Below are 13,845 nucleotides of genomic sequence, written 5' to 3' on the forward strand. Positions count from 1 at the left end.
CAGCCACCTGTCTTGTTTTTCAGCCTCAACCAAGTGTTTAAGAATATGTCCATGTTTCTTAAAGTCACAGCTTTAAGGATTTTCTCTCTCTCTTCCTAGAATGTTGGTTACACAAGTGAATGATTTGCAGTTGTTGCTCATGGAAACCCTCACCTTCCAGCAGTCATCAGAGAAGGATTTCTTTAGGAGAAGACTTTCTTTTAAATTTTTAATTAAAAATTTGTTTCATGCAATCCCTTTTGATACTGACTTCCCCCAACTCTTCCTAAACCCTCCCCACTTCCTTTCCCACCCAACTTTATGTTCTTTCTCTCTTTAAAAGCAAAACTTTTCAAAAAAGATCAAGCAAAATACTAATAAAAGAGAAATATGAAAACAAAGGAAAATGAAACAGAAAATCCACAGAAAAGAACTATTCTTGGTCCTGGGGCCTGTCCTGCAGTGTAGTTGATACATTCAGTGATGCTGCATTGAAAACGGCTTTGCCCAGGACCAGCAGGTATCAAAAGCAAACAGCTTTTTGGTTAGGGTGGGACCACATGTCCACTTCACCCTTTCAGTGCTGAAACCTCATCACACTTGAGTCTTATGCATGCTGCCACAATCTCTTTGAGTTCATACTTGCATCAGCCCTCTTGTGTCTGGAAAATACTGCTTTCTTGTCGTCATCCATCCCCTCTGCCCCTTAATATCTGTCTGCCTCTTCAATCCCTAAGCCTTCAGAGGAGGAGCTCGATGAAGTTATCTCATTCAGGACTGAGTGAGGAGCAGCCATGTCTGAGTCCCAAGCATCATTGTGCCTTTGACCTCACGCTATCTCCTTCATCCATGTGTTTCTCATGAGTCCACGTTATCAGCTGAAAAAGTTGAGGCCTGAAAGAATAACCTGTCACCTTTAGAGTTTGCTATACTTTTAAAGTAGAGCAATTCCCCCATTCAGCACCTACATAAAATGCCCGGGTTTGAAAGCCAGGGCCTTCATACATTCTGTCAGAAAACTTTCAACCCACCATATAAGGTAAATATACTAAAATAAGCAGTATATCCCCTGTTTTTTAAGATGCTAAGATTGAACCATGAAGCATTTATTTGTGTTGTTACTCAAGAAGGCTGGGTTTGTGCCAGCTAGAAAGTCCCATTTGCTTTAATTACTTCATGGCTGTCTAAAATTGGTGTTAATTCAGCACACAGCCCTCGAGTCATTTTCATGGTACCACAGGTTAGGACCAAACTCAAGTCTCTGAGGCAAGTTTTCTACTTGTTCATAGTACATCTATGCAGAAGGGCCTCCTGCCTTTTCCTAGAGAATGGGAAAGGCAGAAGGACCTAAAATTTGCCTGGGACTCTGATCCAGGAATCCCCAGTCTCCAGACTCCATGTTCTTCCCACCTGTGTATTAGCACTAGGACTGCAATTAGACAACTTTTGCTTGCACAGTACACTGTCTTGGGATCAGGCCCCTTCTGCAGAGGCCAACCTCTTCATTTAAATTTCTTGAGATGGGATTTTAGCAACTGCCCACTGATAGGACACGGTGCTATGGGAAATCTGTTCCTGCTCAGTTCAGGACTTCTTAAGTGGTCTGAAATGAGACACATGGAAGCTTGTTGCTTGCCTCCAGAGTTCCTGGATGCCTACTGACTCTCTCTCTCTCTCTCTCTCTCTCTCTCTCTCTCTCTCTCTCTCTCTCTCTCTCTGTGTGTGTGTGTGTGTGTGTGTGTATGTGTGTGTCTCTCTCTCTGTCTGTCTCTCTCTCTCTATAAAATCTCAGGCTGTTGAGACCATCTCTTCTTTAGACTCACTGGCAAGAGAAATAAATGAACCCTGAGTGTCCATGGGAATGCAGAGAAGCACTACATTGCATGCCAAGGAAAGAACAGTAAAACTCAGCCACGTCGTAGTATGTATTTAGCACAGCACAAGCCTTTCCACTGTTTCCTAGGTCTCTCTTCCAGCAGTAACTCCTGACCTTCACCAAGCCACGAATGCAACCCCTGCCCGTTGGTTTGCCTTTGATACTCAGGGGCAAGGACTCCGAAATTAGCTAAATCCACCCTTTTAGGCCATTTCCTTTGGATTCTTCCTGTGTCATTTAGGAGCCTCATACCAACCTGCTGTTATCGAAGTGTACAAGTCATTTATTTATGTGTCCTTTCTAAATCAGTGCAGCGTTCTCTCCAAAGGAAATGTGATAAATGACATTTTTTTTTTTGCTTTACTTTATAATTCTTTGGCCTCTTCCTTATCTCCTCTAGTGCCAACTTACCAAAAACTCTACAGAGTTGATTTGTCGATAAGTCAGAAAAGGACAAAGATGCAGGTCACTCTACTGCCTTCAGAGAGGAGAGGAACTAGGAAATGTAGTCAAAATGTAATTTATTGGGAAGAACCTCTGTGCACTGGGTGGAGAAACAATTGTCCTCGTTATCCACTTATTACTTAATATGTATCTCCGTGGCTTTGTAATATACAAGCACACATGCACCTCTTGGAAACATTAAGCAACAGATGGACAGAAAAGATGAAAAGGGGTCCCACATCAGCATCCAGGGTGGGAAAGAAACGTGCATAGAAGTGGAACAATAGAAATAGGAGGCTCGAGGAAGGTAGTCGGGAGATGGCCAGGTGGTCCTGCAGCATTGTTCCTGTGAGAGGGATGTGTGGGCTTGATGAATGGAGGGAGGGAAAGTCTAGGCAGTAGCAACACTGGTCTCAGAGAAGCACAAGTGATATATTGTTAATAGAATACAGTAGAGTTTGGGGTTCACCTTGGAGAGGAACTCAAAGGTGAGAATGGCAAATGCAGAAGGCAGGAAGGGTTTTGAAATGCTCAGGACTGAGTATCAGCAGTGTCATTTTTCAAAGACACTGGAAGGAGGCTGTGGGAATTGTTCTTGAGCAACTCCTGTCATTCTAGATGAGTACAAAAACCTCATTGTGGGAACTGAAAAGCTAGAATATTTGAAATGCTCATCACAGAAAATGTAATTGAAAAAGATTTGCACAGTGGATTGATGATGCCAAGCTGATGTAGCTTGTAGTTCATTCTAGCTACAAGCAGAGAAAAGAAACACCATGGACCTCCTGATGTGGGGAGATGTTCTGATAGGTCCCGCTATTGGGCTGAAGGATCCACAAATGTTGAGATGTTGGTCTGGGGTCAGAAAAACTGACCCAAGTCCAACTCTGGCCTCCAAGCTGAGTGGTTCTGTAAGGAAGAGACCAGCAGGAGTCTGCAGTGGACATGGCCAACAGACTCAGCATCTTTGGGCTATTTGTCCCTACTGGAAATCAGTACACAATTGGTCACTTGGCCCTTGCTGACAAGTTTGGTGATGCTGGGGGTAGATATGAAAGAAGAGGATGGGAGAACAACTGTGTTCAATACAGGGTATTTCTGTGCTTAATGGGATGTTGGCTTCAGTTAACACTCTTGGCTAGTTCTTTTTGCAGCAGTTGTCTGAAGAGATTTTAATTAAAGCTAATGTACTGATGTGTATTTCTCCACAGATCCATACTTTCAGAATATATTTCATGTTTTACTTAAGACATTGAGTCTAATTAGTGAATTAGATTCTGTCATCTTTGGAATAGTGAGACCTTCATGAATTTATCATTTTCTAGCTTCTGCTTAAAATCGTTAATATCACCTATCTTTTTTTTTTTTTTTCTGTTCTGGGAATGGAACCCATGGCTTTACACATGCTATTTATGTGATCTACCGCTGAGCTACATCCCCAACACATATAAATATTTGTAATCACAAGTACCTAACGGGGAAAAATTACTAAGCAGGCATAGCCCATATGACTTTTTATTTTTCCTAAAGTTTATAATTCATTAATTATACCTATTGTGTATTAAATAACACCAACAGAAGCAGTGATATAAAGAGAATGATATAAAAATAACTATAAACAAGAGTCAATGACTTCTTTCCATACCGCATGGGCCATCTTGGCCAGAAGTTTAGAAAGTGCTTATTGACCCATGTTCTGTGGCGTGACATGTTAGTGAAACTGCACGCATGAGTGTTTCCTGTGTACACAAACACACATTGAGGATGTAGCTAAAGTCCCCACAAGCATGCTTAAGAGTTATGCTTAATGTGTATATTAAGGATCCCTTCAAGTAATTTATTTAAATGGGGGCTAGTTAGAGTCTTTTTCTTCGGAAAACAAACTGTTGATGCTGTTCTCAGGAAGACAGTTGTACAGCAGCAAATGTTACTGATGACATATTTAAAAATCGGCAATCCCTAACCCAGCAAAATACATATGTAAGATAAACTTGTGGGAAGCACTCAGTTGAGAATTGTTTGTAAGTAAATGCAGTCCATCTTGTGGACATGTTTATGGTGTTTAAGATGCACTTGATCATTTTACGGCCCAGGAAAGATGGATTTGTATCAGCGAGAGAGAAGTAATCAATTTGCTCCTCAGAAGCATGAGGCAATGATGCCTTGCCTTCTCAACGCTAAAGGAAATAATTGACTGACGGCTTAAGTCTGACTCATCTGTTTTGCTGATCTGCTGTCCCTCTCCTCATGATCAAAATCCTGCCCTATACCCAGTTTTAATTTAGAGCAAGCTGGGACTTCAATTTGTGTTTTGCATTTCTCTGTGTCTGCTTCCAAACTTTACATGAGATAGCCTCCGTTCTCAGCATAGTTCTTTCCATCAGCAAGAAGGGCTTTGACCATGTTCATGCAGGGATGTCACACAGGGCCTTCCTCCTTTCTGAGACAATTGCTATTAAGTGTCATTCCACATCAACATTGTCTACACCTTACTTATATTTTGCTAGATAAAGCAAGTCTTAAATATATGAGATGGGAAGCTTATCCCTTTCCCATTTTTGTCTGTAACCTCTGCTCAGATAAAAATCTCAGGGTAAAGAATTTGAAAATCTCTGTGTGGCTCCCTATCACCTTGTGTTTGAAATCTCCGGAGGATGTGCCATATTCTCAGTGCAGTTAAAAATAAAAAGACCTGCTATTTCGATTACTCCCAAGAAATCGGTGAGTGAGCTACTCCTCAAGTCACCAGAACAGTCCTGCTCTGCCTTCTGACGGGTCTGCAAGGTCTGCGTTCTCACCTGGTTTGAAAAGCCAACAGAATCTCCTGTAAATTTTAGGTGCCCTGTGTATGTTTCTTGCAATGAGACTCTGTTTCACCCCAGATACTTCCAAAGGCAGATGTCTTACTTCCTTAGAAGACGTAAGACTTTGTAGGATAGAGTTATACAATTCATTGCATGAATCAGTTAGTGTGACATAATTATGTAATTAGTATCTTTGACATGTGCTTTGACAACAATGTGAACTAAATGATCAAGAACGAGAGAGGGGATATTAAATGATTCCTCTGGGGACAAAAGAATGAGAGAATGCCATGGAGGGAGCAATTTTAGTGGACACCCCACCGTGAAACTCAGAAGACCCCTCCTATTAGGGAAAGGCATGTGTGGCTCATGAGGCCATTCAGAAGATCCTTATAAACATGTCATGTTTTGTGTTCACAAGTTCTCTGGGGGGTGAGGTTGTTTAGTGCTGGGGGCTGCCATTAGATGTGTAACATTGAGTTATCTTGAAGAATCTCTGGATTCTAGCTGAGGGTTTTGGTGCTAGAACGGAGGTAGAGCATGACTGCCCACATCAGAATCCCATGGGCAGTAGTGTTGAAGCCCAGTGGCTGTGTTCTGAGCAGAGGTGTAGGTGAAAACTCCTGAATATACATTTCTAACAACTTTCTAAGTGAGATTTACGATTCTAGTTAGTTCATACTGCTCGAGATAATGAACTTAAGTATGAGGGCAAAAACCACTGGCACGTGTATATCAGGTTATTAAAATCCTTAGATATTGGGCACAAAATTATTCATTGTCAAAGTGCCAGTAATGATCTTCACTTTTCAGCCCCTACCCCCTTTGTTACTGTTTGGTGTGAGGGACCAAAGAAATGGCACTGTGCATGCTGGGCAAACTCTCTACCACTATAGCATCTGAGTTCTATTAACATTTCTATTTCTGCTATGGTTCCATTATGACCTCATTAAGCCCAGTCTGAATATGAAAATATAGATAAGCATAGTCCTCACCACACTGGTCCATGTCTTTCTTTCCACCTGCACACCATAAAAGCACACTGCTCCTATTATAAGCACTCAGGACTGACACCAAAGAAACAAAGAGGGTATAATTGAATCCTTTGAGGCACACAATGTTAGGAAGGGACTTGGAGTTTCTGCTTCCATCTCACTGTCCTATGTATGCCAGGATTTGCAGTTTAAGGTTAGAGTAGTTGGACTTCTTTAGGAAGGCACTATCCCAGGGATGCTGAGAGAAAGAAGAGTGGTACCCACAGTTGTGCTGTGGGTCTGATGTGCTGTTTCTCTCACTTGAGACTAGAGACTTCAGGCAGTGATTAGGTGTTAGAAAGCTGTAAAAGCCACAGAGGAAAAAAAGATGGACCAGAGTACCCTAGGCTCAGAGCCCAGTTTGCCTCACCCTAATTGTGTTTGATCTTTTTAAAGGCATTTTCTACCTGAAGAAATTATATACAAGTCTGTCTTAGGCTTGATCTTCCAGCTGTTCTTTAGGATGCCTCTTGTGTGTTACATTCTCTTCTAAAGAGCTGTAAGCAGTAGGGATAGATAGATAGATAGATAGATAGATAGATAGATAGATAGATAGATAAACCCTTTCCTGGAACTCACATTTTAGTGGAGAAGGAAAACCAAAACCAAGATAACTTCTGGGTAAGCCTGAAGTCTGGAGTGGTTTTAGATGAGGCCAAGGAGAAGACAGCATAGAGACCCTTGGATGTCTGGTAGAGAACTCAAGCTTGCACATCAATGGAATGGGATGTCTTGGGCCATGTTCTATTTGAGCAAAGATATGGCCTCAACTGACAGCGTTTAGTAAGACCCCTTTGGCAAAAGAATGAAGGGAACAATGAGAAGGGATACAAGCACAATCATGGGACCAACACTAAAATCTGTTGAAAATAATTAGGCAGAGATGGTGGAACTGGTGACAAAAGTCCAGAGTCATAGTCGAAATAATTAAAATGCAGGGATTGTTGATTGATTTCATATAAGGTGTAAGAAAAGGGGCATTAAAGACAGCACCATGGTTTGGGATTGAATGAGCAGAATGACATTGACTGAAATGGGGTACAGGATGAGGTTTGACCTTGTTGAGATTGAGGTGCATTTTGGACATCCATGTAAGCAGAAGGATATGTGACTGTAGGTTCAGCAGATGGAGATGTCCACCCAGGGAGTCCTAGCCTGTATATTTGAGCAATGAGATTACTAAAGGAGAGTATGCAGGTAGAAAATAAAACATGTCCAAGGACAAAAGCCTGGTGTATTTGATGTTTAGAGGTCAGCAAGATGAGAAATCCCAGCAAAGAAAAGTGTAACGATAAAAGAGTAGCAGCCTGGAAGCCAAGTGAAGATGTTTGTGAGCAGGAGGGCTGAGTCCGCTCTTCTAGGGTCCTTCCCAGAGGTGAAGTGAGAACGTGATTAAGAATTAACCCATGTGTTTAATAGTGATGACTTTGGTGGGATGTTACTCTAGTGTGGATTCAGGGGAAAACAGGAAGAAGTAAATTGATACCATAAGTAAGCCTTTGAAAAGAAGTTTGTTTCAATGGAAGGAACAGTGTGCAAGGCCAGCAGGAAAGGAAAGGGAGGTAAGGTGGGAGTTTAAGATGGCAGAGTGTATTGTGTGATGTTTTACTCTTGGCTTTTTGAGGGGCTCATCGCCTGGCTCCCAAAGAAATCACACACGGAGTCTTACTATTACTTATGAATGCCCAGCCTTAGCTTGGCTTATTTCTAGCCAGGCTTTCGTATCTTAAATTAACCCTTCTACTCTGTCCCTCAGGGCTTTTATCTTTCTTACTTCTGCATAGCTTACTTTCCTTCTTACTGCATGACTGGCCTGGTGACTGGGCAGTTGGCCCCTGATATCCTCCTCTCCTTGTTCTCTCCTTTCCTTCTATTTATTCTCTCTGCCTGCCAGCCCCATCTATCCTTGTTCCTGCCTCTCTATTGGCCATTCAGCTGTATTAGACCATCAGGTGTTTTAGACAAAGAATCACAGCTTCACAGAATTAAACAAATGCAGCATAAACAAAAGTCACACACCTTAAACAATATTCCCCAACAAGAGTGATATTCTGTTTAGATGGTTGTGGGGATAATGAGATGGAGTAAAGACATTGGTGTGCTGAAGAAGAGAATTGACTCATTTTTTTTGGGAAACAAGGTGTGCTGCAACTTGGTGCTCTAGAGAACTGGTTTGAACTGGAGCTGTTGTGTGTTTCCTGCCTAGGGTGGAGACACATGAGGCTCACACTTGGTGCAGAGGAACAGAGCCCACAGAGAGTATTAGTGGTGTGGATTCCTCTGCTGGCTTCTACTTTCACAGACTGTTTGAGCTGTGATTCTGCAGGAATCACTTTCAAGCAGATCAGAGGTGACAGATGTTCCTGCTGTGTTCTGAAGTCTGGAGAGATCTTAAAGGAGCTCCACCATGGGTTCCAGAAGTCCAGTGGAAAGGTTTTCCCTGAGGGAGGCATTGGCCTCTGAGTCATGGGCAAAACTTAAACTTCCTTCATTGTCTTTCTCATCCCAATAAAATAGCACCTCACCTGGCCTCTGAGACCTCCTGTCTTCCTACTCCCACAGCATAGAAGTAGTTCCAGTAATGCTCTGGCTTTCCCGGCATCATGCACCACCAGCCATGTGGGAAGATGAAAGGCCTCCTCCGTGCTCTAGTTCTCTCTTGCATGCCTGGTTCCTGTCTACCTAAGGCCATGTATTACCCTTTTCTACTCCACTGCTTGTGTCAGCCCTGCCCTCTGTGCCTCAGCTCTGACTCAGCAAGGTCTGGTGAGGAGGGAGGGATAAGAAGAGGAAAACCTCCCAGCCTGGCTGCCAGGAGCGGTGTTCCCCAGCTTGCCTGCCTAGCACACTGGCCTCAAAGTCGTACAGCAGCAGTGGCCCAGCACCTGTATTGTCACTTCCTTAGTAACTCCTTGTTTCTTATGGAAATACCTGTTTGCAAAGAAACTCATGACAAGAAGCCTGCCGTTAGTAAAATGTTAATGAAAAACAAATAGAAAATCCTAATAATAAAATTATTATTATGTACAGAGACCCACCCCACCCCACCCCCCACCCTTACCCCCCCACCCCACCCACCCCCCCACCCCCCCCCCCCCCCCCCCACCCCCCCCCCCCCCGTCCCCAGAAAGGCTCCTTTGCCAATAGAGAAGTAAGCAAATCAGACCATGATGGGATTCCTGAAGCTCCCTTCCTGGCTGTTCTTTTATTGTGGCTACTCTTCTACTGATGCCCTTAAGGTTTCCTCCACATTTCTCTAATGTGAGGTGAAGATTTACCACACTCATGCAGAGTGTGGGTGACAGGTACAGAGTTAGGTCCTTTTCTCTTAGCAAAGTAAAGTGCTAACAAGCCCCAGCAGCTTCTTCAGACATGGGGATATTAAGAGGAGGACAGCTGAGGGTGGCTGCAGCTCCTCCGGTTAGCTGGGTGTGTTGGGTGTGCTCCTGTGCCAAGTTGAATTGGAAATGCCTATGTAACATTCAGAGAAAGTTGTCCCTGCTGGATTTGTGGTCTGGAGCTCAGAACAGTGTCAAATAGACCTGAGAAGCTAAGAAACAAGGTTGATGGTAGTACTCGGGTGTGATTGTAGGGGCTGCCAAAAATCGCCAGCTCCTATGGGTGTGGTGTGTTGTAGAGCTTGCATTTACCCAAGAAAACCAGATAAACATGGTGTTATTTTGTAAAAGTTTAAAAATTAGAAAAGAAACCTCAAGATGGAACTGGTGCGATGGAACACAAACTAGAGAGTACATTAACCATAGTTTATTCCAGGTCGGGGAGAGATGAGAGAAACACAGGAAAGTAAGAGAGACAGTGAGTAAGAGAGCATAAGTGTGCAGGGGTCTGTCTTTTAAAGGGGTCCTTTACACCTGTGTGCAGACTTAGTTCCCATGGAACCATGGGCTGACCAGGGTACTGCCTGAGTGGTTTCTGCCAGGTAACTGGGGCAGGCCAGCATAAGGCCTGAACCTTTTACCTGGAGAAATGCAAAACCCATTGTTGTGTATATAAGGTAGTAATCACAAACACAATGAAATATTTTCCTTAATTCTCTTTGTTCTTTTTTCTTCTTCTCTTCACCCATTTTTATCTCTGATACTCCTCTGTCTTTCCCTCCTGTCTACTGTGGTGACCCACACTAACACTAGACATTTTATGTGGAACACATTGCTGTACCCAAAAATGTATCCCTCTGGAATTCTACCAGCCAGATGGGGAGTTAAGAGATAAGTTTTATTTTTGGTAATATTTTTATTTAGAATTTATTTTAGACTCTGTATCTGTGTGTGTCGTGTGTGCATTCGTGAGTAAGGGGGGAAGGGTAAAATATATGTTTCATGGCATGCATTTAGAGGTCAAAGACAACTTTCAGGAGTCAACTCTCTTCACTGTGTGGGTCCCCGAGGATGGAACTCAGGTCTTCAGGCTTGGGGACAGGTTCATTTACCTCTGAGCCATCTTGTCAGCACATTAAGAAACACTCTTGTGATCCTTTAAGAGGTGGTCTTATGCCCCTAGCTTTACATAGGTGCTACTCATAATAATACATGGGAGCAGAAGATGCCTATTTAGTAGGGCACAGTTACTATTTATAACTTATATTTATGCAGCTAGATTAATGTTTTCAATTGTGGAGATATTTTACATGCTAATCACTTTTAATTTAATTTTTAAATTATGTTTTGAAAAGTTTAGTTACTTTTTTCTTGTAATTAATGCTGACTTGTTTTTGCTTCCTTGCTAATAGATTTCTGTCCTAGATGAGACATGGACTGTATTCAGGCGTTACAGTCGTTTTCGAGAAATGCATAAAACATTGAAGCTAAAGTATGCAGAGGTGAGTTATGAAATCATTATTTCCAATTAAGAGCACTCATTTTATAAAGTGAATGAGCTGATTGCATTAGCAACACCCTCCCTGTCTCAGTCTCCCAACACTAGATCCTATCACCAACTTTTACTTCAGTTACTCATCTGTCAAACTTACTGTCTTCATTCTGTCCTTATTACATTTCTGTTGTACAAAATTGAAAGATTTTCTGAACACAGAATTTGAAAATAGTAGACAGTAACCAAATCTATCTTTTACATAAACTTAATTTGAGATGTTTTAATCTGTTTATAACAATAAGATCTACTAAACAATACGATCTACTAAAATGAGCCAGGCATGGTGGCACACACCTTTAATCCCAGCACTCAGGAGACAGAGGCAGGCAGATTTCTGAGTCTGAGAGTAGCCTGGTCTACAAAGTGAGTTCTAGGCTAGCCATGGCTGTTACACAGATTAAACCCCCGTTGCCAAAAACAAAAACCAAAACAAAATAAACTACTGAAATGAAATAGGTATACATTTATTAGAATGGATTTACTGCTTTTTCTCTTGAAAACTCCATCGCTGCTTAGACCTCTACTTAATGAGAAATCAAGTCATGAGATTTTGTTTGCCATCACACAATGAAGAATAGGATAAATCCTGGCATGAAATTATCTAGAAGCAAGAAAGTATTGCATAGATTGGATACCCAGAGTGTATTGATACATTCATAATCTCTTTTGGACAAATACTGGATTTTAAAATAAGTTTAAGTAAGGGAAAATGTGGCCAGTCTGAACTGTGTTCCCAAGTGTTGACAGTGATTTTGCTGTGTGGGAGGTCAGCCCTGTAGGAATTTAGGGTGGGACTGACTGCCAAGCAGTCAACAGTCACTGCCTTGTGCACTTTCACTAGTACCTCTCCCAGCACTGTCTATAAACTCCAAGTGCATGCTGGAACCATTCTTCAGTCAGAATGTAGCCCAGTTTGAATCACATGAATAAGCCAATGTTTTAACAGTGCCATGGTTTTTACCTTCTCTTAACAATATAAAATGGAAGGACACTTTTTTTTTGGTTTTTCTGTGGCTTCTCTGTGGGTTTGGAGGCTGTCCTGGAACTTGCTCTTGTAGAACAAACAGGCTGGTCTCGAACTCACAGAGATCCGCCTGCCTCTGCCTCTGCCTCCCAAGTGCTGGGATTAAAGGTGTGAGCCACCAAAGCCCAGCCGAAGGACACGTTTTTTAAAATAGAATTATTGCTTGATTTGAAGTCTCAAGGTAACCAGGTAAAGTCAAGCCATCTTTGAAGTTCTGTTATTCAGCTGCCATGCTAGTCATCTTTTAGGAATTGGGGAAGCTTCTGGTGTTCATTGTATAGTTCAGTATTCTCAAAAGGTTCCATTGGAGAAATAACCATATTAATTCAAGTCATAAAGTTTACCTTCATGTCCCAAACTACTGTTGACAATTAAAAGGAACTTTGTTGTACACACACTGAATACACAGAGCAGCTTGATTTTAAAGAGAACCTTGCAGCTTATTAGTTTCCTTGTTATGAGTTACTACATCAGTTCTTTAATAATGAGTAGATTTTGTCATATATTATTAATGTCACTAAAGCACCAGAGTAGTAAATAGAATAAGAGCTGTGTTTGAAACAAAAGATATAAACTGCATGCACATGTACACATGCACACACCACTTATTACATGATCATTTTATTCCAGTCTTTAATTAGTTGAACTCATTCTGTATATTCAGTCCTCTAGCTTCCTATAATACTATAGTGGAGAAGAGCAAAAGTCTTTTCTCTTACATATCTTAAATTCTTATGGATCGAGACAGACTGTGAACAAGGAAAAATAATAGCTGATTGTCTTGAGGAAGGCTTGTTGTAGGTGTCATTTTGCCTCTTATGAAGAATTCCAGTGAGGAGGGTGGGGAAAGGAGGTACTTGGCATGTCGATGAAAAGCCTTCTCATATTTGGGATCTCTGGCCAGATGAGATCCAAATTCAGTGAGTGGAGTAAGATTCAGAAGAGTTAAAAAAGGACCAGTGCACATCTCTGTTGGTGTGCTTTTATTTTAAAGAAAATTCCACAAGAGAAGCCATCTGCAAATACACAACAAAAGAAAGCTTACCTGGGCTTGGCATAATAGACTCTTAAATCAGGGGTTGCCTGGTGCCAGGAAGGAGATTTGAACAGGGACTGTTTATGTTAAAAAAACAAAAAACAAAAAACCTTTCTGTGGAGGAGGATTGCATATAAACAAGTTGACATATTATAATCTTCAAATGAAGAAAACCAAACTGGCTTTACTTGTTCATTAGCCTCTTCATTAGCTGATTTGTATTTAGCAACTCCATTGTGAATAGCTGAGAATAAGATAGTGGCATCCTGGCTTCTCATGAATTAGAAAGGATTAACAATAAACAGATCCCTTAGGTACTTTCTAATCATGTAAATTATCAGAGTAAATCAAATAGGACAGCAATACTGTGGCATAAGTGCTAGGACTTGGCTAGTTTTTAACCACACAGGCCAGGCAAGACTCAAACAGATAGCAGCTGAGGTCTGAGTATTGTGAAGAAGACAAGCATGGGTGTCCAGAGCTGAACACATCAAAGAAAAGAGCAGATAAAGAGGTCCTGGGGTGGGACCAAGGTGGATTTGATCCAAGAACAAAAGTTGAGTGATGAATAGAACATGTGGTCAGGATGAGGGCAGAGTCCATGACCACTTAGGGTACTGAACTGTATTCTTAATTGTGGGAAGTCATAGGTTAGACAAACAAGGCAACAGAGTGGCCCAGTGTCACTGTATAAAGGTCATTTTAGCATTCATATGGAGAACAGATTCTAGGATGGCAGAGCTCAAATCCAGAAA

General features: G+C 41.8%; 1 protein-coding gene across 4 annotated transcripts in view; it reads left to right on the forward strand.

Annotated features, from left to right (window-relative positions):
* Nucleotides 1–13,845, forward strand: part of Kif16b (kinesin family member 16B) — a 265,927-nt gene that overhangs the window by 199,353 nt on the left and 52,729 nt on the right. For all 4 annotated transcript variants that reach the window (XM_035447150.1, XM_035447149.1, XM_035447151.1 and 1 more), the window contains one exon: nt 10,888–10,977. In XM_035447150.1, the coding sequence (XP_035303041.1) occupies nt 10,888–10,977 (90 nt within the window). The remainder of the gene's footprint in view (nt 1–10,887; nt 10,978–13,845) is intronic.

This window comes from Cricetulus griseus, chromosome 6 (genome assembly GCF_003668045.3).
Source record: "Cricetulus griseus strain 17A/GY chromosome 6, alternate assembly CriGri-PICRH-1.0, whole genome shotgun sequence".
Taxonomy (NCBI): Eukaryota; Metazoa; Chordata; class Mammalia; order Rodentia; family Cricetidae; genus Cricetulus; species Cricetulus griseus.